Here is a 27,859-nt window from a genome sequence, read left to right as displayed (position 1 = left end):
TCACCATTCCTTAACCGGAGACTCTTACACAAAGTGTGAAAATGAAAACGAAGTGGGACAGTTTAGTTTTACATTGTTATATATTTAAATATTTTTAACAGAGCATTTATTTAACATCCATTTTATATAAAGTGTTTCAGCAGTAATAAAAGAACGCATTTAAATGGTACAATATGGAGCAAGACAAGCGTCACTGACTTTCTATGGAAACGCGATGTTGGGAGTGAAGATGAGCTGGAGCCTCACGCTGAGTGAGGAAGCGCTAACAAGACTTTCCGCCGACAGTCGCAGCACAGAAACCACTAAAGGTCTCCTGTCAGCATTCACACATCTGATGCTGAAATAATACTCATTTCATTTCTTCTCTCTTCCCATTTGCAGCATAAGATCTGAAACATTAATTTAACAGTGTCCTTTTTAAGAGTGTAATATATGGCTATGTTACTGCAGTCCTTTAAAGAATATGGCAAAATAAACATACAAACTTTTAAAATGTACAAACACTCGTGCTGCCGTAGACGGGTGCAGGACACACTGTGCTGCATGGGCATGCTCCATATTGATAGTCTGAACTACATGCAGTAATGACAGATGAAGCTCCTGGGAGCTGCAGTCCTCATGAGTTTGTATTAACTGTCTGTTGGAGGACGGAGTTGGCGATGGGACCTAGCCTTTGTTGCTTTGCCTGTCGCGTCTCCAGCGCTGCCTCCTCTCTCTACTGTGTCTTTGGTGTGGCGAAGTCCCATGCGGTATCCTGGGCACACTTCCACATGGCACGCACCAGCCGGGTGAAGCCCATGTCCTTGGGTTTCTCCAGCCCGCGCATCAGACGCTGTTTCATGATGGCTATGAACTCCTTATTGCTAAGCTCCCCGTTCCCTGAGGGAGGCAGGAAGGCAGGAGAAGAGGAGGAGGAAGAGAAGGGTGATGGACAGAGGAGGGACGATGAAACAATAGAAGATGATTAAGTAGAAGCAGGAGAGGCCAGACCTCTTCTTATTGGTGATTTCTGTCAGTGACAGGAGGCTTTGGGAGAAGAGTTATGATTCACCAAGCGATGCTTACCATCACAATCAAACAGAGCAAACACGACGTCGCACACGTGATCCGACAGCTCCACTTTGGCCACGGTTCGCGCCACCTGCTTCATGGTGACTGAGACACAGGGAGGGAAGCACAGATAGAGAGATTCCCCGTTAGAGGTGTGCGCTACATGTGCCAGCTCACAAACGGCTTGTGTGGAGGACACCGTGTTTGAGCCAAGCTGCTCGGGACTGATTGCAAACATGGGCTCTGATTCACTCTTATCTGATTGACATGAGGAAATGAAAACAGGAGGTGAGAGGAGAAAGAGGAAGCATCAGGATGTGTAACTGAGAATGAGATGAGAAAGGAAAATGGAACATTGTGAGAGGAAAAAAACCTCTATGAGACAAAATATCAAATTAAATAAAAAGGTCCATAGTCTTAAAAAATGATCATCAGATTTTAAGAGATCTGATGGTGGACGAAGAGAAAAAGGCCGGAAAGAAATGAATGATGAAATCTCACACACGGCAGGGAGGTAAACAGAAAAAAACACACGTCTGAGTCACTCCACCAAGAATCTCATTAGTGGTCTTCATTTCTACCTTTGAGAAAACAAAGCTCGAACACCCACGTACCAAAAAATGCACTACACTATTGTGAAATTACAAGAACTGCTAACAAGATGAAAAGAGATTCAAGAAAGTAATGGATTATTAAAGAGGAGAATGGTTTGCAGAGGACCAGGATCATTGTGGACAACTCCAACAGGCTTGGGTGGCTGCAGGCATAAACCGTACGCTGGAAACATGCAGTGTTACATGTTACGTCTGTTTTTCAGACGATGTGTTTGGGTTCCTTTACCTGACAGTAAAGCAGCAGGTGGCTGTGAAGAGTTTCACCTGATTTTATCATCGTGTGTAAAAGGTTTTGTTCTGCATCTCTGTACCAGCGCTTCGATAAGTCTGGACTGAAAACACGCTGAAATACTAACACTACACCGATTCTACTGCAGTTGTCAGGAGGGACAGAGTTCCAGTCCTTCTCTCTCTCCTCTGATTGAGACCCCCTTCTGCTCGTACATAAAATAAAAGTTTTTTAGTCAACCTACTTGTTTTATTTAACCAAATAACTGAAATAATTGTTTTTTTTTTTTAAAGGATGTTTTAGGGGGCATTATATGACTCTCCACAGAAAATGTCAAACCAACTAATTTTTTCATTTAATGGTACAATTAAATCCTGAAATAAAATTTAAAAAAAAACTCCTTTAATAAATAGGGCTTCCCAGGCACACAGTGATAACACTCAGCTCCACTGGACAACATGGAGAAAAGGTTCTCAGATATTATACATTCATAGATTGTGACACCTTTTAGCAAATTAAAAAGTAAACATAAATAATTCTGTATCTTTTAAGTACAGTATATGTAACTGAAAACCTGGATGACTCACAATTTCGACCTCAGTCAGAAAACGAGTCGTGAAATATTGAGTATCTTTAGCAAAAGCTGCAAAAAGAGAAGACTGTTTGGTTCTACATACAACCTGTTGATAAGTACAGAAACCAGAGATATTTTATTAGAAGACGTGTATGTTTGTGGTTCTGAACTTAATCACGCAGTCTCCTGTAGCCCTGAAGGAAAGGACAGATGGGCAAAACAGACAACAAACAGCTGAGCAAGGACTAGGAGCAAGGCCGAACAAAAGGAGACGTGGGAGGCATCAGAAACATCAGAGTCTCAACAGCTCCGAGACGAGGAAGACGACGACGGTTCAGTTTAGAGAGAATGTCGGGGGGGAAAGGGGGGACGTGGGCGTACCTTTGTCAATGGAGGCTCCAGCCATGTGGTAGAAACTCAGAGCCGTGTCCACGTCATTCACGTTCTTTAGAAACGTGAAGAAATTCTCGACCTCCTCAAACGTGATGCCCTGCACGAGATGAGAAAATACAAGAAAAAAGTTCGGCTCAGGAAAGGAACAAACTCCTCAGAGACTCATCAGCATCAAGGAGCCTCGTCTGCTCTGCAGGACGTGGAATAGAAGCTCTCCTGCTGTCAGCTCTCTTTTCTTTGACAGATCACTGTATTTATCCATCAGGCTGCCTCGCCATAACTCAGTCTGACATCTGGGGTGTTTTAATGTATAGCAACAAGCTGTGACCCCAAGCTCCAAGTTAAAAAACACAAATAAGGAGGTATTTTGCTGTGACACCTCTGAGGAGAGGATGGAAGTGTAACTCCAGTCAGTTGAGTGATGGGGCTCATAAAAGTCAGCGTGAAAACAAAGTTCATGCAAACTGCTGGAAATGAAAAACAGAGAAGTGAATGCTGGGGCTGGTTTTTAGACCTGCGCATCTTCAATATCTCCCATCTGTTTGGGGCGTCCCTGTGGAACCAATTTAATTTCTCAGAAAAATGTGATGGTTTTTAGTAACGAAAATTCAGAACTCCTTCAGAATAAATGTTGCGTGACACCCGCACCACCAAATCCAGCCCCCCCCCTCATACACTCAGAATGTGAATCATTTACGTTAGATCGTATCTACCTGTGCATCTTTAAACATCTTCTTCAAGCCCTTCTGCATCTGCTTGAGTTTGCGTGACTGGACGCCGCTGTAGGCCAGCAACATGCCCCCAAACTGTCTCTCTGTGATTCTGCCGTTCACAGGATCGTTCCTCTCAAACTGGGGGGGGGTAGAAGATGAAAAATGAGCGACGCAGACCAACAAACAAATTAACAGGAGGTAGGCTGGAGAGATGGGAAACAGTAAATACTGTATTGGTGTCAAGCTTCAAGTTGAATCATGCTTGGCGCCAGCATTGGTGACATTAAATCTGCATGTGCATTTTCTTTTTACAATGCCCCACTGGAGCACGGCTTAACAGCAATGAGCCTCGGCTATGTCAGTTCAATACAGTCGATTTATGTCTCAGGCTGTCCTCCCACTGACTCCCCTCCTCCCTTCTCTGAATGTGCTGACCTCTCAAAATGTTAATTTTTCTGATTTGTGAGAAGCAATTCATGACCAAGGAAAAATATAAGTCTGGCTTGAATGTTTCATTGGTGACTGGACCATCCAATGGCCCCTTTGGAGGATCTGCCATTTGTGATGTGGAGTCACATTTTCCTTATAATAACCTTTGGCCACTAGCGAAAGCAGAAAGAGACTGTGAACGTGGACCGACACAAAGCTCCGCTGTTCGCTACGGCACTCAGGTGTTTCCGGCCATCTAAAGGATGTACATTCAATATTCACTCCATGTTTCAGTCTCCTCAAAAACCAGTGGGAAAGACATGGCTCTGAAGCAGTTTAAATGCACTATGTTCACCAGCTAAATGTGTGTGAAGATTCTCAGTCATCCGGGTCATGGTTGATCTCTGTGTTGAATGAAGTCAGCTAGACTCGTAGGAAAGGCTTGAAGACATTTCGCCTCTCGTCTGAGAGACTTCTTCAGTTCCAGAGAGCAGCGACCAGAAGAAGTCACTCAAACAGGTTCAAGCTTTTCCTTCACCAGCTGGTTGACTGTGTGTGTCGGCTGCGACGACACTGACAATTTGTGGGCTAGGCTGCTAAACAAGGAGACAAATCTGCCTTTACAGCCCAGTATCCTGCTCACATCACTCACATGCTCTTTGATATATTGTAATAAGATATTGATTATATTTGTCTAAAGGTCAGTAGCTCTCGCTATTCTGACATGTCTGTTATTATGCATGGACACACAGGCTTGATAAAGACAACCAATCTGTTTTCTACCAAACTCTGCAGCCCTGAATATTATACTAATCTACCAGACTGTCATTCCAGATCTGCTGTAGAATTCATCACAAAGGATATTACAAGAGTTACAAAACCAAGAATGAGTAAAAATCAGTTAGGACATCAGGTCCTGGCAAATTAAAATGATAGCCTGCCAGGATTCTACTTCAGGCACCATGTAATGTGCAGTTTGAATCCTTACTTGTTTAAGTATTGCAGTATTAACATACAGTATATAATATGATTCTAGTGAGCGATGCATGTTGGTGAATTGGTGACTGTTAAATTACCAGTAGGTGTGACTGTTTGGATGACTCTGCCTAGTCCTTACTGCATTTACACTTGGCCTTGACCTCTGAGCACCAAGGTTGAATCGCTTCATCCTTGACTCTAAGTGGACATGTGGTAGGAGGTAATGTAATTTCCTTGAGTTGTTCCTGAGAGATCGTATTGTAAAGAATGGGGCAGTCGGTGTGAGCGTGCAGCTCAGAGACGTGATGTCTCCAGCTGGGGGAAGCAGGCCAGAGTGAGCTGCAGCCTCAGCAGTTCACCAGAGAAGAGGGGCAGGCGTGTGAGAAGGAAACTTCAGGAACTGAATTAAGTCAATCTCATCGGTGTCGGTCTGATTTCCCTCCATGAGAATCGTCTCACATTAAGAACTGGAAGATTGCGCTTTGCTTCTGGGACATACAATAATATTATAACCAGCTGACTGCAGACTATTTGGAACATATGCTCCCCAGCACCATTAAAAGTGACGCGGGGAGGAGAGTCTGGGGAAATGTCCTTTATTCTTAACTGTCAGGGCAGGGAGAGAGGACGCTGACTGACACTGACACACACTTCAGCCTCTGTTCTTGTTTTCCTCTGTTCTTCTCCTCATGTGTTTTTGGATTGTTTGTTTGATTCATGATTCATTTATGACATCTAAATTCAATATTCATGTGTGGTTAAGGAATGGTTGCAGAGGAGACAAAAATTTAAGATAACAACAAGGGACATTCAAATGAATTGATTATGACTGCAAACACAGTAGTATAACAAACCCTTTCTTCCTCCTCCATTACCTCCAGTTTGAGCACGTCGTGCTGCAGTTTCCTCTGGAACTCCAGGAAGCTGCCGATGGTGAGTTTGCCCTTCAAGTCTTCTCCGAAGAAGTAGGTGGTGAGAGCAGAGCTGCAGCCAGCCGTCTTCAGGGTGTTTCCCGTGGTGGAGCGGTCTCTGTGCCGCATGCCCATACTGGTCTGGGAACGAATGATGCTCTGGACCTGTGGTGTACACGAGGTTTTAGAAGAAGTTACGATAATTCAGTCAACGACTTATCATGAAAACCCTTTGAGGACTGTGTAAGGCTATCTTGATTTCAGGTACAAAGCACTTTGTACAAAAAAAGGACTACATATAATAAACTCCAATCACATTTCAAAAACCACTGTGTACACTCCTCCTCAGAGAAAACACCATAGCCCGAATCTCCTGCCAGTATCAGGATGTTACTGGTTACTGTAATGCAACCAGAGCACTACAGTTGATATTACAGTCCAGACTCCAGTCTGTTTTAACCTTGTGTCTCCTTCAGTACATTGATTTTCATTTCTGTTTGTGCAGCACTGCTGTAGGTGTTTGTGTTCTAACCTGGTCAAACTCCTCCAGATCCACCTCTCCATCACCGTTCAGATCAAACATCTTGAAAGCAATCTCGAAGTTCCTTTGGGGAGCTGGACACAAAGATGAATTCAAGAATCTATACAGCACAATGTGAAAACAAGCCACATGGAATCAACCCAATCAAAGCCCAGAGAGACTCAGTTTTGACATAATTGCGTTCACCTTCGCCGCTCTGTGGGGACACACTGAGTCATCGCTATGACAGCTCATTTTTTTTCTTTGCATTTGACATTTGAATTTTGTTCCAAATGTTTTGGCTCTGACTGGTGAGTGGTGCTGACATTAAGCCACAGATTCATCCAAAGGCAGTTACATAAACGTCACTTAGACAAACACAATACAGGCAAGGAGACACAAAGTAGTTACTCTATCAATGTCAATAATGTTTTTATCATAAAACTTAAATCTTAGTCTTTAAATTCCAATGTGTGTAACTGATCAGGTTAGAAAGGAAACCTTCTCTAGGGCAATGAAAAACATCACAAGGTCTCAAGTAAAACATGCCCCTCTTTGTTTAATCCTTCCCAGTCCACAGGATTGAAACAGACCATTAGACGTCCTGCCCTCTGCTTAAAAATGGCTTGTCCTTGAAAACGTCCCCAGAGACTCTCCGTATGAACAGATTATAATAAATCGGGTCGAGCTGGAGGATAAAAACTTTACCAGAAGAAAGAGTTAAAGCTTCATTTTCATTACCATGATCTGTGACACATCCAGAAATTAATCTGAAATTGGCTGCCTGTTTCCAGCGCCAATGCTAGACCCAGCTAAAATAAACTGATTCAGCGGAACACTACATCTCCAAGGCAGACAGCTTGGTAGACAGATGTAATTAACTTCGACAGAACTGGAGATCACACTGAACCCACAGCCAGCATCACAGGCGGACTAATAACATCATATTGGAAAAATTTGCTCCTTCTCCCTTTTCGGACTTAACTGACACAGGAAGGAAGCAGAGACGACGCAGAAGAGCTCTTCTTGGGGGTTGATTTATGATTTGATTTTGAGTGACTGAAATGGCACTTATGTAAAAATTCAGCGACATACTCACTGGAGAGCACGGTGGTGAGGAAGATGTAGTCCGAAAAGGAGATAAGACCACATTCTCCCAGCGTGTAAAATATGCTGTCCTCGTCTGCAAACTTCTCCCTCTCCTGGGCGATCTTCTGCTCATCCAGGTCACAACAAAGAATAGAAAAAGTTTTTCCTGAGACATTTTCACATGATTCAGCACCAGTCTTTTCACTTCCAGGTGCGGCTTCGTGTGTGTGAAAGCAGGTGTCTGTGTGTGTTTGTGTGCTCAAATCAGATACTCGAGCACAGAAATGTCCACACATACCCTACCTCCACACACACGCGCATCAAAAAAAGGCCTGGTGTGAGGATAACAATGCACAAGACAGCTCATCACAATAAGAGTCATGCAGATGCTGCAAACACATGACGCCGCACAGGCAGGTGAGGGTGGAAGTGACGAGCAGTTAGTCAGTGGTCAGTTCTCCACCAGAGGTTGTACTCACAGTGTGTGAGGGGAAACGTCATGAGAGACTGGAGCACAAACACACACTATTGATTAACCATATCTGTAACACAACCCAACAGTATTATCTGTTAAAAACTTTTTTCACACAAAGTTAACTCCTGTTTTCTCCCGTTAACATGTTTATATATTCACAGCACTGCATGATAGTAGGACCTAAACACATGCACACCACACACTCCACGACAGAGACCTGAGAGACAGCGTCCCGCTAGCAGAACGCTTCACAAAACAGAAAGGACAGATGGACAGATCATGCCTTAGGAGGGGGTGGAGTCGGGGGGGTTGTGGGCCACACTGAGCCCACGTGGAGTTACCTCCGTCTGTAAGGGGTCCAATTCACAGGTGGAGGAAGGAGGAGAAAGACCATTAGAGAAGTGTGTGGCCTCTGCTGTCGTTAGCAGGGCCTTGAATGACAAAAATTATTGGGTGCATTCATATTCTCTCACTCACACTCTCTCTCTCTCTCTCTCACACACACACACACACACAAGATAAAAAAACATAAAAATTGCTTAAAAGCCAGAGGATGGGGGATACCACTCAAGTTCAGAATTCAAAATGTCTTGCCATCTCAGGAGAAATTGGTGTTTACAACAATGCCGGTCAAAACTAGAATGTTTAAAGAACTCTTTATATCATTGTCTGCATCTCGCCACTGGAAGTATATGCTGAGAACACACTGCAAATAAAATGTAGTCTTTTGGGACAGGACATGAAAAAAATATTTGGGATAAACATATATGAAGACTAAAATTTGACGGCATCCCCCTCAATAGTATAACAAATACACTTTCTTTGAAATTATTTCCCCTTAAACCAACTCCCTCCTCACAAATCGCCTGGTGTCTCAAACGGTGACATAAATATGAGTAAAAGTAGTTTCTACTATTCATTTCTGCTGAATAGCACGGGAGGAGGGAGTGGGAGAGAGGGGAAGGTGAGGGGGAAAAGTGTTATTTTAGGTGCAGTGCCACAAGGTGGAGAGAAAGACAAAGAGCGATAACAAGAAGACTCTTCAGCTCTGGTTGTCAAATAGTTTAAGGCTTTCATGTTTTACTTGTGAATAAACGTGAGAGAACACCAAGAGTGACAGGTATGAATACACAAAAGAGTAAAAGAAAGACAATGTGACAGTAGTAGAGGTTGGTACTTGGTAAGTCTGAAACAGGGCTGGGCTTTTGTTCTGTCAGATTTATCCACGCAGAGTCAAATCACAGCGTTGGTTTGTGCTTACATCACCAGTTGTGTCTCAGAGTCGTGGATGTCTGAACTGGTTGCACCAATCCGTGGTCGGTCGACCTCAAGAGGCATCCTGGGACATTTTTTCTATCTGTGTCCATCTAAAGACGACCCCTCTCCTTCTCCTCAAACCAACTGGTTTTGAAAGACCCAACCTGTTTGCAGGAGACCGAACTAACACGAGTCTGTCTGTACTGCTGAGGTGTTTCTCTTGTGTAACCCTGTTTGCACGTCCCACATCACGTTCGCTGTCAGTTCTCACATGGAGTAACTGCGTGTGAAAACCCAACGACTCATAATTCTACTGCAAATGCCAAAAATATCTAATAAATTTTTTTAAGGAACTTAAACTGTGATGAATTCACATAAATGTGTTTAGCACATTATTAGCAGAATTGGATCTGAAATATGGGGAGAGCCGTGTGTCGTCAGTTGGAGACACACCTTCACTCATCCTGTTGTATGGGAAATAGAAAAATCCCTGCCAAACTGGGACGATGCACAAGCCAGCACATGTGTAGAAATAAGAGAGGAAGCCCTCGGGGCTCGAGGTGAGCCAGCAGCCTAATGCCAGTTCATAACACAGGAAATGAAGTGTGTATTTAAAAAAAATAAAGCCTACACAACCATGCACAAGAAAGATTGGCGTACTGGGGCTCATCACTGTGATCAGAGCAGAGGCCCAGACCACATTATCATAATAACTCACCTTCTACAGGGTCCTCATTCAAGGACATAAACAATCCAGCAGCAAAGCAGCCAGAATGACATTCAAGGCAATAACGAATCAAGAGTATGCAAAAATGGCCAAAGAGTGGAACCAAATAGCTATTTCACCATAAATCTGTGATGTAACGCTATGGTCTCACTATGTGCAATTTCCTCCGGGATTAATAAAGTATATATCTATCTATCTATCTATCTAAAGCACACACAGAGGAATCGTACGCATCCTACACTGTGGGCTTCGCCTCAGCCTTAAGCCTCTCAGTGGAGTTTGTGGCCCTTCTGTAAGACCGTGTCCCATCCTCCACCTCTCTGTTACACATGAGTACCTCAGCCTTCCACTGAACTCATACAGGACCAGGAGCATATCTAATTAGAATTTTTAAAAAGGTCTCTAGAAGAGATACCTATCAGGTGACCCAGACAGGCTTCCTTTGTATCTAATCAGTTTTGATTCATCAACCCAGAGGATGAAATGACCATAAAAAAATGCTGCTGCAATCATTAAAAAGGATCCTGACTACATCAGAGGCAGTATTTAACTCTCACCATAGATTTTCCCAAAGCACTGATCATGAAATGACTGTAATTCTAATTGCTGCAGCATTCACGCTAATTATCATCCAGAACGCGGTCTGTCAGAGTGCATGTGTGCACATCAGTGTCACATTAGTAGCTGCTGTGTGCATGTGAACATGATTTCTCCTTACACGTTAGCCTAGAGCGTGCTCATATGTCTATACGTGTCCGGATGTGTCAGCTATGCTACAGTAAAGACCAAGGCCTGTGTCCAGATGAATAAGACTGAAAAAAAAAAAACTCGTTTGTGAGCTGAGGCTGAAAGTCAGTCCTGACAGAGCTGCTGGCTGGGCAGCGCTAGCAGTGGAGCAGTCAAATGTGCTGCTGCCATATTCACATACAGTATGGTGAAGACTTTATTCCAAGCTAATCTCTACAGTGCACCAGGCTGCAGAGAAGCCCAGTAGCTACTATGGGATCTTACCAACTAACCCTAAGTCATAAAGCATAGCCAGGGGCAGTGGTGCAAATAACACTGACTCTCTTTTTGTGTATACAATATCTGAGAAATGCTTTTCCGGAACACCTTTGAAAAATAGTATACATAAAAAATGTTTTAAGGATTGTCATTTTTATTTATTATTAAAACCCTTAGATATGTAGTCATGTACTTGGAGCAAGACATCATTTATATAACCGTGTCTGCTTGTAGAAAATTCATTACACAGATAAAACTAAATGATCTCAATGCACTAGTTTTCTTTTACTTCCAAACAAAATAGAAAGTGAGCAGTTAAATCGAACACGCATAACATTTTTTTGCTCCGACGGGTCCTTTGTGGCATCATCGTGACACAAACCAAGCAAATGCTGCTGCTGAAATGAAACTGATTTGAGATATAATGTACGGCAGATGTTTGGATTTTACAGGTACATCCTGTGTTGCCTGTCCTCTTTTCTCCTGTTGTTACTCCTCTGATTTAAGCTGCTCCTCCAGTAAAGCGTGACCATACACTTGGTTTAGGAGCTGAGAGATCTTAGATTAGGCTCTCTCTAAAACTGCGGTAGCATCGACAGTGTGTTACTGACCAGATCTGTGTTTCTGTCCAACAGATGCAGACACATCACAAAGAAAGGAGGAACGTAGATGTTTTTGTTAAAATGCTAAAAATGTTGAGTATCACAACATGCTTTTCCTTAGATAATACTATTTGACTCCCAATTTTAGTTTATGGGTGTAACATGAGCCCTGCCACTGCACAGGCATCACTCTCATTCTCCATCTGAGTGATGCCTGACCCCTGGCACACCTCTTGTCTTTGGTGTGAGAATGTTCATGGAACTTGGTGTGTTGGAAGGTTACCCCTCTGGTCTAAACTGATACAGAGATTACAGTGTGACAGACAGACAGACAGACAGAGTGCAGCGAGTGAAGAGGAGGATGGAGCACTCTGCGTCTGACATTTCTGAATGTTAACTAAAGGCTCTTGCATTGTGCTGCAACATAGACAGTGAACCCTCCCTAAAAAAAACCTGCAATCTAAGACGGGTGCTCTGAATACCCCAAAAGACACATCCACCAAAATCTATCTTTCACAGCCAGAAAGTAAACATTTTTTCTTTGTTGCTGCGGATATCTCTGCACCAACCGTGTGTGAGTGAGTGTGTGTGTGTATGTATGTGTATGTGTGTGTGTGCCTGCGTGCATTCGTGGGTGGGTGGAGAGAACATTAATGTATTAATTATACACCTACAGTGCTGTTGTAGCTGTAGAGTAGGTGTATTGATAATTAATTTGAATTGTTCTGGGAGCAGAGTTAGAATAATAGATGGTGATGCTGGAGGCTTAATAAACACATTTGGTCTCACAAGTGGAGAGAAAGAACTGAACTTGCTGTCCAGCTGGACAGAAACCCAACCTCTAAAACTGTCGTGGAGGAAAGGAGATGAAAAAAGAGACACAGATTAAGTGTGTGTCAGACAAACACTGACAGAGAGGCCATGTGACAATTATAGAAGGTGGAAAAAAACAGAGGAGCAGTGTGGTAAATAGTGCCAACAGCTGCCTCAGGGAGCATCCTGTGAAACCAAGAAAGAGTGAACATGACAACAGTTGGTGACAAGATTAGTTTTCATTGAAGCAGCAGCTTCAGAACTCCCCATGAGTAACAGGTATCCACTCCCCATCAGAGCAAGTAAGACAGCAGCAACAGAGGGCCACAGCAGGAACAGTCTGAACACATTTTAGAGGAACACCAAGTCCTGCCTTCATGACTCTAAACCATGCTCTACAGAAATCATGCAGCACTGACATCTGGACAGTCTAAAGGATGGATTTGTGAAGGTCATCAAGCACATCAACACAGCCTTAAATTAGCTGATAGAGCTGTTTTCTGGCCCCAAACCACCCTGTGATGCCACCATGCGCCGAGAGGGGGTGCCACCACCACCAGCTACTTTCTCAGTGAGTTACAGGCAATAGAGCAGTGCATGCTGGGGGAAAAAGGCCAGAGAGCCAAAGCATGTGGAAAAATAGAGCTGACATTTCTTTGGAGACATGAAAACATGAGCAGATAAATGTTTATAAAAGCAGGACAGAGAGAGTGCAGGGGAACAGCACTGCTATTAATCAGTTTTGACTTAACTTGTGGACGACTCATTTTGGTTACTCTTTACATCTCAGCTTTACAAAGCTTGACTGACTGTTAGTGTGTATAAATGTAGCACTGCAGTACTGAATATTGTGTAACTTGTATCACAGTACTGCATCAATTAATTATCCCAATAGAGGAAAAAATTTTCACTTTCAATAATTCAGCAGGGAGGGCAAAGCACACAGCTGTCACCAACAGGCTATACAGAGGGCATCAGGGAGGTCTCCAGCACAAAGTCAGATAACAATAGGGAGCCTGACATTGTATATTTACACACACAATGGTTTGTGTGCCTACTTGACTTTCTGGTACTCCATTACTATAAGGTACACAGGTTGTTACCTGCCCTTTGGGGTGCTCGGCTTATCTTCCTGCCATCCTGACTAATGGCGGCTTTCAAGCCTTCTTATGGGCCGCATCATTTAGCAGGTAAAGCTTAAGGTCGGGGCTCATTTATGCATGTTTTACAAAATAAACATGTTTGGCGAAAAGATTTCTACGATGCACTCTGGTGATACAGTCTGGAGCATCGTTGGAAAACACGCACAGATAAAAGCTAAAATGCATAAATTCATTCACATTTATGCAATGAAATGACTTAAATATCCCAGTTTCACAAAAATATCAGGGAAGGGTTTGGGTTAGGGTGAAGAGCACAAAGGCAAGAAGCAGAGAGGAGTTTCCTCCAGTAAATCTGGTGCATTATTGTGCTTATACAATGGCTATATTTAAGGTGGCTGATAGTTAAATGGATCTGCTCAAAAACACAGGTTATCTGAGATCCAGCGTTAATTTATTTGTATTGACTAGCCAGTGATTGGCCATTATATAATCTGTCTTATTGTATGAGAAAACGTGGTTGGTGGTGCTATGATTTACTTTCTTTCTCAAACAATTTAACTTCTCCGTATGAACAATATTTTTTTAGTACACACACACAATGAAAGAAAAGTTAAATATAAATAAAACATTATATTACCAGTCTACCGCGTTCCTTTTTTTCCTAACATACAATCTAATTTACAGTTTGGCTGCTGTTCTGTCCTTTGGGATCATAGACTGATCTCAGGTCATGACTCCTGTTTAAAAGTTGCTGAGGCTGAGATGTGGTAAACTCCTTCATTAGCTGTTCCCCTGGACTAACAGCAGATAAAAGCTATGCCCTCCATATTTCATAGAGAAGTGCAAAAGTGATAATTGAATAATAGAAACAAAATAGAGACATAAGAGGAAAAAGAACAAATGACAGGTAGGGAATAGATAGTGACAAAGTGCAGTTTTTCATTCAGTTGCATACATGCTGCTCGGAACACACCCCATACCTGCCAGAAGTCCTGCAGAGAGGGAGGGGCAGACCAGCAAGGGGATGGGGGAGGAGGGAGACAGAAGAAGAGAGGAGTACAGGGAGAGGGGACGGGGCGTTTGTGGGTGGAGAATGGGGATCAGTAGGTGAAATGATTGGGGGAGGGAGACAGAGAAAAAGTCAGGATTTTGGGCGATGGGGAGTTGAGGGTGATGGTGATGGTTATTCACGAGGAAGGGAAGAGAGAGAAAATGGAGGGATTACTTGTTATGTGAATGAGAGAAGACGTTGATAAGAGCATGAGAGCATAATCAACAGTTAACATAGGCAACATCGGGTCACATCAACATAAGGTAACGACAGCTGAGACCACGTCCACATGATGGGGGGGGGGAGGCACATGGATGGAGTTGATTACCAGCAGAGACAGGAGTCATCAAACAATCAGCTGAGCAAACACAAGCAGTTCCATTTAAAGAGTCCTAAAGTACATGTGTTCTTCTGGACGGGAAAATAAAAACAAAACAGGATGAGTCAATATTGAGAGCAGCAATCAAACGACCACACAGGGCATGTAATGTGTACATACTGACAAAACCTGGAACCAACTAGCATCGGCAGGATGGTGTGGGGGAGGAGATGAAAGTGAGAGGTTTTACGACGTGAACATGTTCACAGAGTCCTCCACTCGAATGCAAACAGAATGTTTGTGACAAATCTCTCTGTTGGCTTGGCTATTTATAAACTACAGCGGAGGGAGGGAGACTCAGGGGTCTTTAAAGAGAGCTCTCATGTTACCCACAAACAATACTGAATACCTCTCTGCCATTGGCCTTGATCACAGTCTACCTCCCAACCCCCCACCAAACTGCTTCGCTTGTACCTCACCAAACAGTCCATCTACTTCATGATTTACACGAGTGATACTGCACCACTAAACCTGCTGCAGCCATTCCATTTGGTCTAACTCAATGCACTTTTAAGATTCATGTGAACTGATTTCATGGTGTCTTGGCAGGAATAAGTCGTGGCTCATTCCTCCAACTAGATAAGAGTGCACATTAAGTCAATGAAGAGGAGGCTTGTGTCTCAGGGTGAAAGAGGGTGAGGGGTAGCAGGGGAGGGATTCAAGATCATGGGCTGTGCTGACTGTGGTCGGAAAATCTCAGGGGACAACCGAAGCTAGCTACAGTATCAGAGAAAACCATGTGTCCTCGGATTTGCCTGGCAAATAAAGAGAACACGGCCTCGAGATAGGGATGACATTTACATAGGCAGACGAGGGCAAAGAATTTTTGTGCTTCATTTTGATTTAAGCGCGGCAACAGAATTTTAAATTTGCTTCTTGATTAATGTATAAAAGCTCTTTTAAAGTTTAAGACTCAGTACAGTCACCACTGAGCTGCACAAGGCAGTCAAGGCACCGATCAAGAGACCTTTGGGTTCAAGCTGAATCCAATGTGGAGATGGGGTACAGACATACTCGTCACACCGGCCTCGGGGCAGAAGGATTCTGATCTTTTAACGAGGTTAGAAACCTCAATCACCACATCGATGATTAGTGAACACTAAATGAATTGGAATGGTTGGCTACTGGGAATGGGACGTGGTCCCTGGGATCAGTGAAAGGCCAGTAATGGTCATGAATCAATATCAAGGGAAGAAGCAATGAAAATAATGATGTTGCTGATTTATATTGATGCTTCTCATTTCCAAGACTACGGACAGAACAATGTTAGGTGTTAGGGTACAGACACCAAAGCATCTAAAGTCAACCTGTGCCCTTAAACGCTAGCCTGACCAAAGTTTACCTGCTGTTATCTTTTAATGGGCAATTACTAAACATTAACTCTAACCCATTTTTTGTGCCCCTTTTTGATGTTAAAGTGTAGAGTGGGCTCTTAAAAGGTCTTTTGACATTACGGTTAATTTACTGGATTTACTGGATATCAGAGGTAGTTATAGGAGAGGTCAAACAATAGGTGGAAAGGAAAATATAATAATTATTTACTCTACTTTAAATGACAATGACTGGAAAATAATGAGCTGACAGTTGAGAAGCACATAACAGACAAAAGATATGAGCAGAGACAGAGTATAGGGTACGGTCCGTGAGAAACAACATCCTTTCACTTCAACATTCATTGTACATTGTCGGTGTCACTGGCATGTTCTCCTGTAAAACTCATACCTGCAATGAAAGTATCAGATCATTTAAATCAGCTTTTAAAATCCTACTCAATCGCTAAAGACCAAATGAATTGATACAGGATCTATCCTTAGTCCCTTACAAATAATTACAAATACTGTAATAGAATATTCCACGGTTGAAGTTTGCCTTTCTTATTTATAATGAATCAATCCATTTCCGCTGCTGTCATGTGCTATGGTGATGTTATTAGAGCCACCAGCGAGCTGAGTGCTATTGTAGCGTACACTGTAAATTAATCCTGCTAGAGGACGCTTCACAGAATGCTTGTATGTTCAAAAATAAATTAGCAGCTTTTAATAATTTTCTTTTCCAAATTTTAAATTTGTACTTTGTAGATAACAGTATTTATGAGAACAATCTGCCTGGTTTGTCCTCCCAAGTTCTTTGATGGTTGAATTTGAACCTTTTTTGTTGACAATCGTAAATCTTCACTCCTCCAAAATATCAAGTCGAGCTTAAGAGAAAGGCTAATGGAGAATATGTTTGAAATCAAATATTAGTTAATGAGTCTGCAAACAGCACAGTGTTCTGACGATATACATAATTTCCAAAACCTGACCGAAAGGCCAGCTTTTCGTTTTTATCAAATTTGACTGAAAACAGCAGAAAGCATGACATCTAAAGCTTCGCCCCATTTGTTTGATTAACCTTTTAAACATGTTCTCTGATGATACACAAAAACAACATATATCACAAAACACTGGAAGAGTTGTGGGATGCTCAAAAACAGCTACTGGGTCACTTCAAAACACTCACTCCCAAAGATGGAGAGAGGTTTATCACTTACTGAAAATATGCAGCATCTAAGATACAAGGATGAAAAAAAATGTCTGTGACCTTAAGTCCCACAGGAGGCACTGCATTAAAAACCAACTTGGTATGCTATTCTAACTACATGAAATCAGGAACACTTTGGAAAAGTGCCAGTAAAGGCAGTTCATCTCTGCCTCTACAAAGTAGTTAAGGCTCTACCACAACCCTGTATGAAACACAACCCTGTATATCAACACCATCCAGGAAATCATCCAACTTCTCTGGGCTATCTGAGTTCATCTGGGGTGGACAAGCACAAAGTAGAAAATGGTCCAATTGTCTGACAAGTCCTCATTTCAAATGGTCTTTTGAAAACACGGACATTGTGTACAAAGGGCTAAAGAGGAAAAGGACCAACCAGATTGTTTCAGAATAAGAGTCAATTTGAACATTAAATATCTTTTCTTCATACTGTATTCAGTCAAATTTACGTTAAATTTGTAAATCAGTGCTTCATAAGTTTACAGACATTGCCCAATTTGCCAGATCAACAGAAAGAGCAGGGCCTGCAGACTTATTTTGCCAACTGTCCTTTGTGTTTGTCTTCAGTGTGACTGGCCTGATGCGGCATTGTTTTTTCTTTGTATGAACTACTGTATATCATTGTGGAGTACTTTGTCCCCATCCTCTGAAAGGTGCTTTACTAGATGAGATTTACATTCCTATGTATGCATATAAAGTTAAGTGATTTCTTAACCCCTCTTCCCTGGATGAGTATTTCTATGAAATGGATTCATGATAACAATTATGATAACAATTGACACACCGTTTTAGTTCAAATTATTTTATACTTTACTGTAAGTTCAAATGTGGCAGTTCTTCTCTTTCAATTGAATTTCATTTTGGTATTATACATCATCACAATCACATGGATCAAGCACTGAATTCATTGAATTGAATCCTCATTATATTCTTTGGATTTGCAGATTCAAAAATCCAAATTTTAAACTGATACAGTTGTTAATGCATTCTTACAAGACTAATCGAGTGTAAACACAGTAATTGGGTTATATTTTCTGGATTGAAAAAGGATTAGGATAAGGTTAAGATCTATGACCAGATGCAAATTTTTTAGAAGGACATCTTGAGGATATAACAAGATTTTACTAATAACAACTTCCTATTGAAAAAGTCAAGCTCAGATTTGACTGGAACAACAACTAAAATACTTTCTCTGGAAGCATTTAGTTTTCCTTTTCAAGCTATATTGTTCAGGAATTTCACAAAAAACTTTTAGTCATCTTTGTTTTGAGGTAGTTAAAAATATGATAGAAGCGTCATAGGTAGATTTTTAAAATTTATAATTATTATTGAACTGGTCTTTGTGGGAAATAAACATTTTGCAGCTACACTGGAAACAGAGAAATGTTCTTTTTATAGACTGTAAAATACAGTACAGTAATTATTTTGTGTAGAGAAATAAACATTCTGATATATGATTAAAAATACTTCTCCCAGCTGACTTACATTACTTCTTTTTACCACAAAGACAGCTGCTTCTTACCTTCCCATCATAGCGCTTTACGATGAACTGATCCAGGCCCAGATCTACAAAATAAAGAGCAAATAAACAGAAACATATTAGGAGACAAGCAATATAAGAAACGAGATGCGAGGAAAACTAGTTTCAAACAAGGACATCAAGATTTATGCTGATCATGAAGCAGAACAAATGTATTCGATTGGCGTCATTAATGAACCTCTAGTAATTTCTGACATGTGATGAAGATTAATCATAGTCATTAATAAGCAGTTTCCACTTTACAAATTCCTTAAATTAAACAATTATCAACATTCAACTTGGACCTTTCAGATCATCAGTTAGAACAGTAAATGGTGTATTATACTGAAGCAGTTCAGATGAGCACACAAAGACCCATGGTGCACAGCATTTATATTTATGTAAGTCTATTTCATGCACATTAGTGTGTTTAGGTTAATAATATACTGATCTCTCTTCACGCTAATGTAATGAGTAATGACTTCAACTAAGAACACATATGTATCAGTGGAAAATGTGTAATGTGCTTCATTCTAATTTTGTCAGGCAGTCTGACTGTAGGCTTATTTTTGTTGTGCAATTGTGTGAAAAAGGCATCAATTCATCCGACCATCTGAAAAGTAGACGACCACCCTACCACTGAGCCACAGCCACAGCAAACAGGATGAGGCATGCTCTTTGATCATATTCACAAAAAATGTACATTGTTTGTGTGCCTGCTACGTTTTTTCACTGGAACTTCTGTGAAACAATGACACACATATGCTTTATTTCTTGACTGCTTTGCTAAAGCTCCCTCTGTCCACTCATGATGTACAGTAGATCACTTAATGAATACAACGCTCTCTGTTGAGCCTCAAGGAAGGAACCAATTTTGATTGGTCTGTTTCAAAAAAACAATGACATATTCAGCATCCAATGCCTGCAAATGAAATGCAAGGAAGTGCATGTGGTAGAAAACACAGGCTCCATATTACACTTGCAGCACACTGACCTCCTGAGAGAGATCATATATGAGGCTGCCAGAGTATAATCTCCTTAAAATGAACACTGACATATTTTAATTTATCCTGGCATCCTTTGGTAGAGAACAACCAATGACCTAACACCTTCTGCTCAGTCAATTAGACATTAAGTTCAGGGCAATTATCAAAATCACCAGAGTCCAATGCAGGAGCTGGACCGCTGAGCTGGGTCTCCACCATTTCAAAACTTTGTTAAAGCTACCTAATTTGACAAAATCTGAGATGAAATTACTGGACGATTGCTATTACCATGTTATTTTTACAGACATCATCCTGGACATAAAGATAATGACCACTCGCCATCACCAGAAGGATGAACCAGTGGATGTAGGGACAACCGTCCTAAGAAAAAGAATGATGAGCTGAGCTGTTCCATCTCCGTCATTATCCAATTAATTTAACACAAAGAGGGGAGACATTGGTTCTAAGAAAGGAAGGCCAAAGGGGGTAGGCCTGTCTCCATCCTGAGCTTCGTTAACGGATGGAAGCTCTGAGGTGAGCTTGGATGTCAGAGCAGACGTGACAGACCCAAATAAGTCTTTATAAGCTGCTACCAATAGGTGTGCTGTGGATGTCTGTAGAGTAATAGTCAAAGTCAAGTCAAAGTCAAAAGTCAAAAGTCAAGTTGTCATGCACTGAGCATTAAGTCTTAACTGGTGATGGAGGAAAACATGCATCCATGTTACAAATGTCACACACATTTTAGCATTGAATAACCACCTAATGACAAAGACTGCTATTGTAAGACAGCCTAGGGCTCAGCATTTAGCATGTGATAACACATTGAAGAAAAAACTGAACACTATTCCTTTAACCTAGGAACACTTCATCATAAGTCATAAAGATAAAAACTATTTCCCTGGCGTACTGTGAAGGGGGGATTTGGGTTTGACCAGTTAAGCTCCTGTATTCCCAGCCCTCCCACGACTGAAGATCAAGTATCTCTCTGGCTCTACATGTGACACCGGAGAACTGCTCCCATTTAAACCCGCTAATTGATACACCAAATTCTGTGCAGCGACTCACTCCTCTCAGCCTGATCAGACAACCCTGTCACTTCAGCCCCCAGCCCGCCTCATACTTGTGAACATGGTCAGCAGGATCGTTACACCACGAACTGTCTTCAGGGAAGTGTCAAGCCTGTGCTAAGTGTCCGTGTAGTTGGATGGGGGCTGTGTTGGGTAATGCTCCACTCATGGAATGATATGATCTCAGCATTCCTGACTGGAAACGCTTCACCATGGATAGTGATGACCATAAACCATAATTATGAATGTATCGAGGCGTGTATTTGGGGTGAAACTCCGGATGAGTAGGAGAATCAGAGCATAAAATTAATCACTGATGAAACAAAAAGTGGCTAAAAGAAATGGAGGATGCTCACTCTCTGGCTGCTTCTCATTGGGTGTGATAGAGCGGATGAAGTCCTGGGGCGTCATGTAGACCTCACTATCCCCATGCTCGCCGATGACCTTCAGTGTCGCAAAGTAGCGGAAGATTTTGTCTGGAGTGGAGTAAGCCCTTATCCTGTTCTCATACTCCATCACCTACCAACGAGAAACGAAACACTGATTAGTGACACACATTGAGCATGGGGATTACTTTAGCATGTCCAGTGTCAACCAAAGCAAAGAGTCAGCAATAAGCCAATCCTGGGAGGAGCGAGGGACACGATCTCGAGGAGGGTGAAGAGAGCATAGAAAGGGTTCAAGACAGACTGAAGGTAGGTGGTAGGTTGTAACTGCATAACAAGCCGCCAGTCATGACAGCAAATTACACTAAATAAAACTTATGACTACCACGTAATTAAAACTGGAAATAGGTGTTTTTCAGGATTTTGATTGGCATGCCACAGAACCGTCAAACAGAGCTGTGACACCAATGCGTGAGACGAACAGTGACATAGCTACCAATTTAGAAAATACAGAAAAGCTCTAATTTATTCGGCTCTGATGCACAGATTAGCCACAACAACATTTGCCTTTCCCTCCCATCTGCCTTTGGGAACTGTGTTCAGCTGAATGTTTCAAATTTTTGTGGCTATATCATCTTTTAATTTGATAGCACATCAAGTCAGAGAGATACACAGGCTCTGATCGGAGTAGATTCTGCAGCCATGATTGTTTATCTCAGCGTTTGATTCGCCTTAACACATGTTGGTCTTTAGGGAAATCAATAGGGGGGTACCCCCCAGAGGAGTCAGCCATCAGTATAAGGATGAGTGGGCATAGGACAGTCATGTGGAAATGCCAGTAAACTTGACTGATAGAAAGATCTGAGTATGCCATCACCCCTCTCAGATTTTCATCTCCTCAGAGTCACAGGCTAGTGATCTCAGAACCACCCTCACTGATAGAGAGTCAAGCCTAATCTCTTGAGCTTAAACCAATTTATGGTCTCCCTTCCATTAAAATATGCACATACACAAGCAGAGGGTTAAAAGTGAAGTTACACCAGCTACTATTTTCAGAGTTTGAGCTAAGAGAAGTAAAACAGTTTTAAACTAACGAAGTGAAAACACAGAAATGGTGCATATTTGAAACAGAAGTCCTTCGGGGGGCACAGGTTTTCCATATGAAGCACCAACCAGAAAATCCTGACTGTCTTTGAGAGAAGCAAAGAAAAAAATACTTAGAAAAAAGCTTAGAATTCATGTTGGTATTTATTTCCTACTATATAACTTGTAAAACTTTGGCAACGCTCAACCATTTCAAGGGCAGCCTGAAGCAGAGACCGACATGCAGACATTTGCATATACCTTAGTACACACAGATTTGACTTCAAACACTCTTTGAAAGTGAGTGAGCTGGCACAAACAACCTATTTTCTCCAAACACTCTGGAGACTCCTGTAGTGTTGTGATTCACTAAATGATTTGTTCCCCAGATGCTTCCTGATGGCTGGCCGCTGAGTCAAGAGTGAATGCATATTTAACATCTACAGCCCCAGGTCAGATGTTCCATTGTCTCACTTTGTTTGATAAACTTCTATCTATGGTTCACAGCTCCACTTCCTCCCTGCTCCTGAAAAAGATAATATGCAGAACTACAAACTGTGTCCTTCCTCTGCTTCTCCGCTGTCGTCTGCTGCCTAATTAACAGCAATAAAATTTCACGGGTGATACATTTTTGCTGCTTTTGACAGCAGCAAAACCGGCTCGGTTCCTTTCGTGTGTCACTATAAAATCCTGATAAAATATACTACCGTTTGCACATTGGACATTGACAGGGAGGGCTTTCAAAACACCCTTCTAAAAGTGAATTAAATTCTGCACAGAATGAATGGCTGGATATTTATTGTTTATTGATTACCTTGCGGTCACGGAATCCAGAGCGTGCTTTCTTTTTCTTCCCTTCCCCACTTTCGTCCTTCGCTTCATCCATTGCTCCTTCTTCACTGCTGGCCTCAACTGATTTCTCTGACTCTGTCTCAGAATCTGCATCCTTCACCAAGTGTGCTGCATCTCTGCCTGGATGCTCAGAGTGCTGACCTGACGGTCCGGCATCAGCATACGCACTAACATGCAAAAAGAAGAAGAAAAGCAAAACAGCATATTAAATCCTGAGCTGCATTCCTGTCATCTATCAAGAAGGTTTAGTTTTGCAATATTTATGTACTGTATATGTGTTTTGTTCTGATACCAAGTACCAAATCACAGTAACAACATATCTGACTATTTGCGGCAGCTGAGCGTTGTAGCTCGGATAAAAAAAATAGATGTTGCACTGTCCTAAGAGAAGAAATTTTCTTATGAAAATTAAAAATTACAACGACAAAATAAAGAAAAGAGAGTGTTTTGGGCACTCTGAATAATTCAGTTTAATGAGACACAAGGAGAATGAAGCCTAGGGTGAAGGTCTGGAACAGTCGCAGCCCATCAGTCTCAAATGCCCAGAGCCACCATTCATCACTTTCCCTCCTGCACCGCGGTCATTCTGCATCCGTACAGTCTTCACATGCTCAATCTCCTGCTCTACCTTAGCTGGACTCCTCCTCCTCATTAATAATGGATAGCTATGTAAACAGTGTTCACACGCTCGGGCTGGTGAACTAGAATCTCAACATGAAGGCAGTGCCATTACAGTATTTTCCGCACTGTAAGTCACATCTAATAGCCTTTAATTTTCTCAAAAACTGACAGTGTGCCTTATAATCCAGTGGGCCTTTTCTGTGCTTTTTCTTTCATCTTTCTATCTGCAACGGTTGTGAAGATATTTGGTGGGATGTAACTACCCTCTGGTTTTTATTTCTGAATATGAAAGATTTTTTAATTACCAGTACCCTTATTTTAATGTTCAAACATGTAAACTTTCATAAAATTTATAAATTTGGCTTAAGTATCAGAAACCATGTATTAATGTCTCAGTAGTACTTATAAGCAGACAGATGTATTTGTGCACCCAGTCCTACCGTTTCCAGACTAGTCCAGCACTGACAGACACACCAGTTACCCCAGCCAGGGCTGCCAGCATCAGCTTCCTCCTGCCATAGGCCCGAGCCGTCCCACTGTGGTAGCGTCGGGACAGCTGTGCTAGCCCCACGGACGCTGCAGACAATGCCCGCAAGCGGAACATCCTGCAGAGAGAACAAAGGAAAGGTATCATGACACAGTGGACAGTGTAAGGATGACATAGTGTCAGATTTAGAAGATGCTATACCACTCTATTTCAAGACCTTTGGTCCAGTATTGCACAACAAACAGAAAGATAAGTGACATACCGGTAACTGTTTCCGTTATTACAAATACTGGCAAACAACAAGATACTTCTACTGAATTATGTAACATGCTGGTATGCACAGTATTATGTGAACATCATGTTGGAGAAGCTGCATTGCTAGCACAGTGCTCAAGACGATTCCCCTTCAGCTATAAGCCATGGATTTCTTGGGTGAGAATTTGGAAACTTTGCCCAAAAAAATGTATTAAAAACCAATTCATTATTGTTCTGCCCAATCTGCTCAATCAAATAACAGAAAGCAAGAATAAAACTAACTGCCATCAGTGCAGCTAAGCCCTCCAATGTCATGGAAGGATGATTAACAATTAAGTAAAAGGCTATTAGTGTGTGTGTCTGCAGCATCACAGCGTGAGCATAAGACAAAAGACGACTTAATTCAACAAGGTCTGAAGGTATCATTTGTTAATAGTGAGCGGCAGCTGATGCTGACACAGGAAATATATCCAACAGACAGAATAAAAATCTAAAGTTTACAGCATAAAATAAATTCTTCACTCTAATATTAAACATGACTCCAGGTATTTGTTACATAGGATTGACTTCTAGTTTTCGGGAGCCATAGCTCCAGTGGCTTGAAAGTAATTATTGCTAGTTGGTTCAAATGTAATTGTCTGCCAAGCTTTCATCATGTTATGCAATAAAATTACTCTGTTTAGCATGCACTTCTTCTAATGTCACGCAATTCGTTGTCTGTTTAGCTCAGCCAACGCAAATGAAAACATAACCCTAATTAGTTGAGGTCCAAAAATGCAAGAGAAACAAGAACGAACATCAAAACAGATTTCTGTCTCTCGCCTTGTTTAACTCCGTTTTACCAGACGAGGTCAGCCTATCAGGTTACAGAGATGAATGTCTCCCTCGGTCTTTGAAATACATCTCCAGAGTCGTAAGTGAAAAGTGAGAGCTACCAATGATCAGTGAAATCCCTAGATGGCCAGCATGAAGGTTTTAAAGAAAATACGTTTTTATAGCTGAGACACACATCATCAACCTGTCAAAGGATTCTGGTCAGGAAGGACAATGGGAGGGTGAATGTTTGTCTTAAATAAAAAACACACAGTAGCTTTAGCTCTCCCCAATATCTATCTGCACAATTTACTGAAGAGGAACTTATTATTAAATGTGTGTGTGTTATAGAGCTAGTAATCCATTAACTCTGACACAGATGTCTCTGTTTAACTTTTTACATTCAAAATATTAGGAATTCAGGAACACACACTGTTGATCAACAATGACGTTGCGCAAACGTGAGACTTAGAATTCCATCGCAATAAGAGTACGTAATACTAAAAAATCTAGAAAAGTTACGTGGCTTTTAACAGGATACTAGGGCATTTATGCTCAAGATCATCCAACAATTGATATGACATTATTAATTCTTGTCTAGTTCTCTGATCATAGTCGCATTTAATTCATCATTTTTAATAAAAAAGCTGTATTATTTTCATGTGTTTGAAGATATGTTATTTTAAAATTATCCAGTCCCATCACCGAATTACATTTCTCCCTTCAGTCTGGAAACAAGATTCACTCGGGCCTGGGAACAGGTAAATAAATTCTTGGTCATATGAAGTCTCTGTCACCTGACAGTAATACACTTAGCTTCCAACAAATGCTTTTGCTGACACTGAACATTGTTTGGTATTTGGATTATAAAATCCTAATAAACAAAGGGGGACAAAAATGGACTCGTCAGTGTCACTTGAGCAACCTGGTGAAACAATAATAATGTTTTATTCCCTCAGTTGAAAGATGTGATGAATTCCTCAAAAACACAAGCAAACAAAACAAAGGTAAACCTGCTGTTTTGAAGACACAGACCTTTGTGGTTCTTCTGATTCTCTGGGATGAGTTCTGCCTCTAAGCAGTATATACACAGATGGGGATTCATCATCCAGTCTATCAGGAGCACAGATGAAGGAACGTTTGCATATCCATCATCAAATGTGTTTTTTAAAATAGATTTAGAAGAAAAAAAACATACTCGTCTATTGCTTGGAGTTACTGCCTGAATGTTTTTCAGAGTAAAACCAAACACAAATACTATATGACTGCAAGGACTGTAAGATGAATTCCATCAAGTATCAGAAACTCAGAGAAAAAATACCTCAGATAAGTTGAAGTTAAAGTTAAAGCTTGGATATTACCGGAAATTCCAAGAGGACACTGATGCCTAACAAACCTCGATGTCCACCAGAACTACATGTCCTGGGATTTACAGAAGGCAACTTCTGAAAACCTAAGAACACTACAGAATTGGAGCTCTTTGCCCATAAGGAATATTCTTCAGAAAATCTTGCAGAAACTGGTGTCTGGCTGAGGATCACATTAGAAACAGATCATAGAAAAGTAAGTGTGCTCTGCAGAGGCACTTTTCATTAATGGCTTAAATCACTTTGAGACTGCAGTAGTCAGTAAAAGTAGTCATTTATGTAACATTTTGGGGGAAATACTTCAATTATCTATTGCTTTGAGAAATTTAAATTGTTTCTTGTTAATGTGGTTATTACAAATTGCTGAAACACCTAATATTCCCAACTTTTCCACCTGTAGTAGTCCTGACACTCGCAGCATCCTCTCCTCGCGGGGCGTGGCCCAAATGACGTTTCCTCGGTCGGAGTTTGACGTAATTCAAATCGAGCTGCTATGCTAGGTGCTATAGGAATATTAACGTTATGTGTGTGACGTCACTAAGAAAAACCTGGACTCCTGAAAGTTGGTCCTGTGATGCAAAAGGACCAACATTTTTGGTTATTTTCCCTAACTGTCCTCGAGGTATCATGACGCAGCAATTATCTGTGTGGACGCAGTACGACATACTCTCATGCTAGTTTTGTTTTTCCTTGTTATGGATGTGATCTGCTATGCAGCTGTTTGTTTATGGCTTCTAATACATGCTAACGTTAGCTAGCAGTGAAGTACCAATGTCTGTGGGTCTCGGTAAGCTGCTAGTTCGATAGTATTTGGTTAGAAAGGTGCCACAGCAGAGACCGGACAGCTTCACTTACGTTTGTGGTAGAAAAACACACCCGTCAGTCCAAAATGGTGATGTCTTCCCCTTTTGAGCTCGTCGTCCACGGTCGTGTCCGTAGAGATGGAGCGCAGAGCTAGCAGTAGTTCCGTGTT

General features: G+C 41.6%; 1 protein-coding gene across 1 annotated transcript; it reads right to left on the bottom strand.

Moving 5' to 3' along the window:
* Positions 1–49: 49 nt before the first annotated feature.
* micu1 (mitochondrial calcium uptake 1) lies at positions 50–27,859 on the bottom strand. The gene is made up of 12 exons (XM_068326830.1): positions 27,742–27,859; positions 24,405–24,569; positions 23,306–23,510; positions 21,379–21,541; positions 18,973–19,016; positions 7,511–7,625; positions 6,424–6,506; positions 5,856–6,056; positions 3,574–3,711; positions 2,849–2,957; positions 1,066–1,155; positions 50–879 (listed from the first exon to the last, which is right to left on the bottom strand). Exons 2-12 carry the CDS (start codon positions 24,566–24,568, stop codon positions 716–718), a joined length of 1,476 nt encoding a protein of 491 aa, XP_068182931.1. The 5' UTR covers position 24,569; positions 27,742–27,859; the 3' UTR covers positions 50–715.

The sequence above is a fragment of the Antennarius striatus genome, chromosome 11 (assembly GCF_040054535.1).
Source record: "Antennarius striatus isolate MH-2024 chromosome 11, ASM4005453v1, whole genome shotgun sequence".
Classification (NCBI taxonomy): domain Eukaryota; kingdom Metazoa; phylum Chordata; class Actinopteri; order Lophiiformes; family Antennariidae; genus Antennarius; species Antennarius striatus.
The sequence above is the reverse complement of the archived record's forward strand: the minus strand, read 5'-3'. Positions and strand labels throughout refer to the sequence as shown.

Coding starts and splice junctions, on each gene's coding strand:
- micu1 (XM_068326830.1), bottom strand. CDS start 24,568: ATGTTCCGCTTGCGGGCATTGTCTGCAGCGTCCGTGGGGCTAGCACAG. Junction 23,511..24,404: donor GCTGGACTAGTCTGGAAACG/GTAGGACTGGGT, acceptor TTTGCATGTTAG/TGCGTATGCTGATGCCGGAC. Junction 6,057..6,423: donor ATCTGGAGGAGTTTGACCAG/GTTAGAACACAA, acceptor TGTACACCACAG/GTCCAGAGCATCATTCGTTC.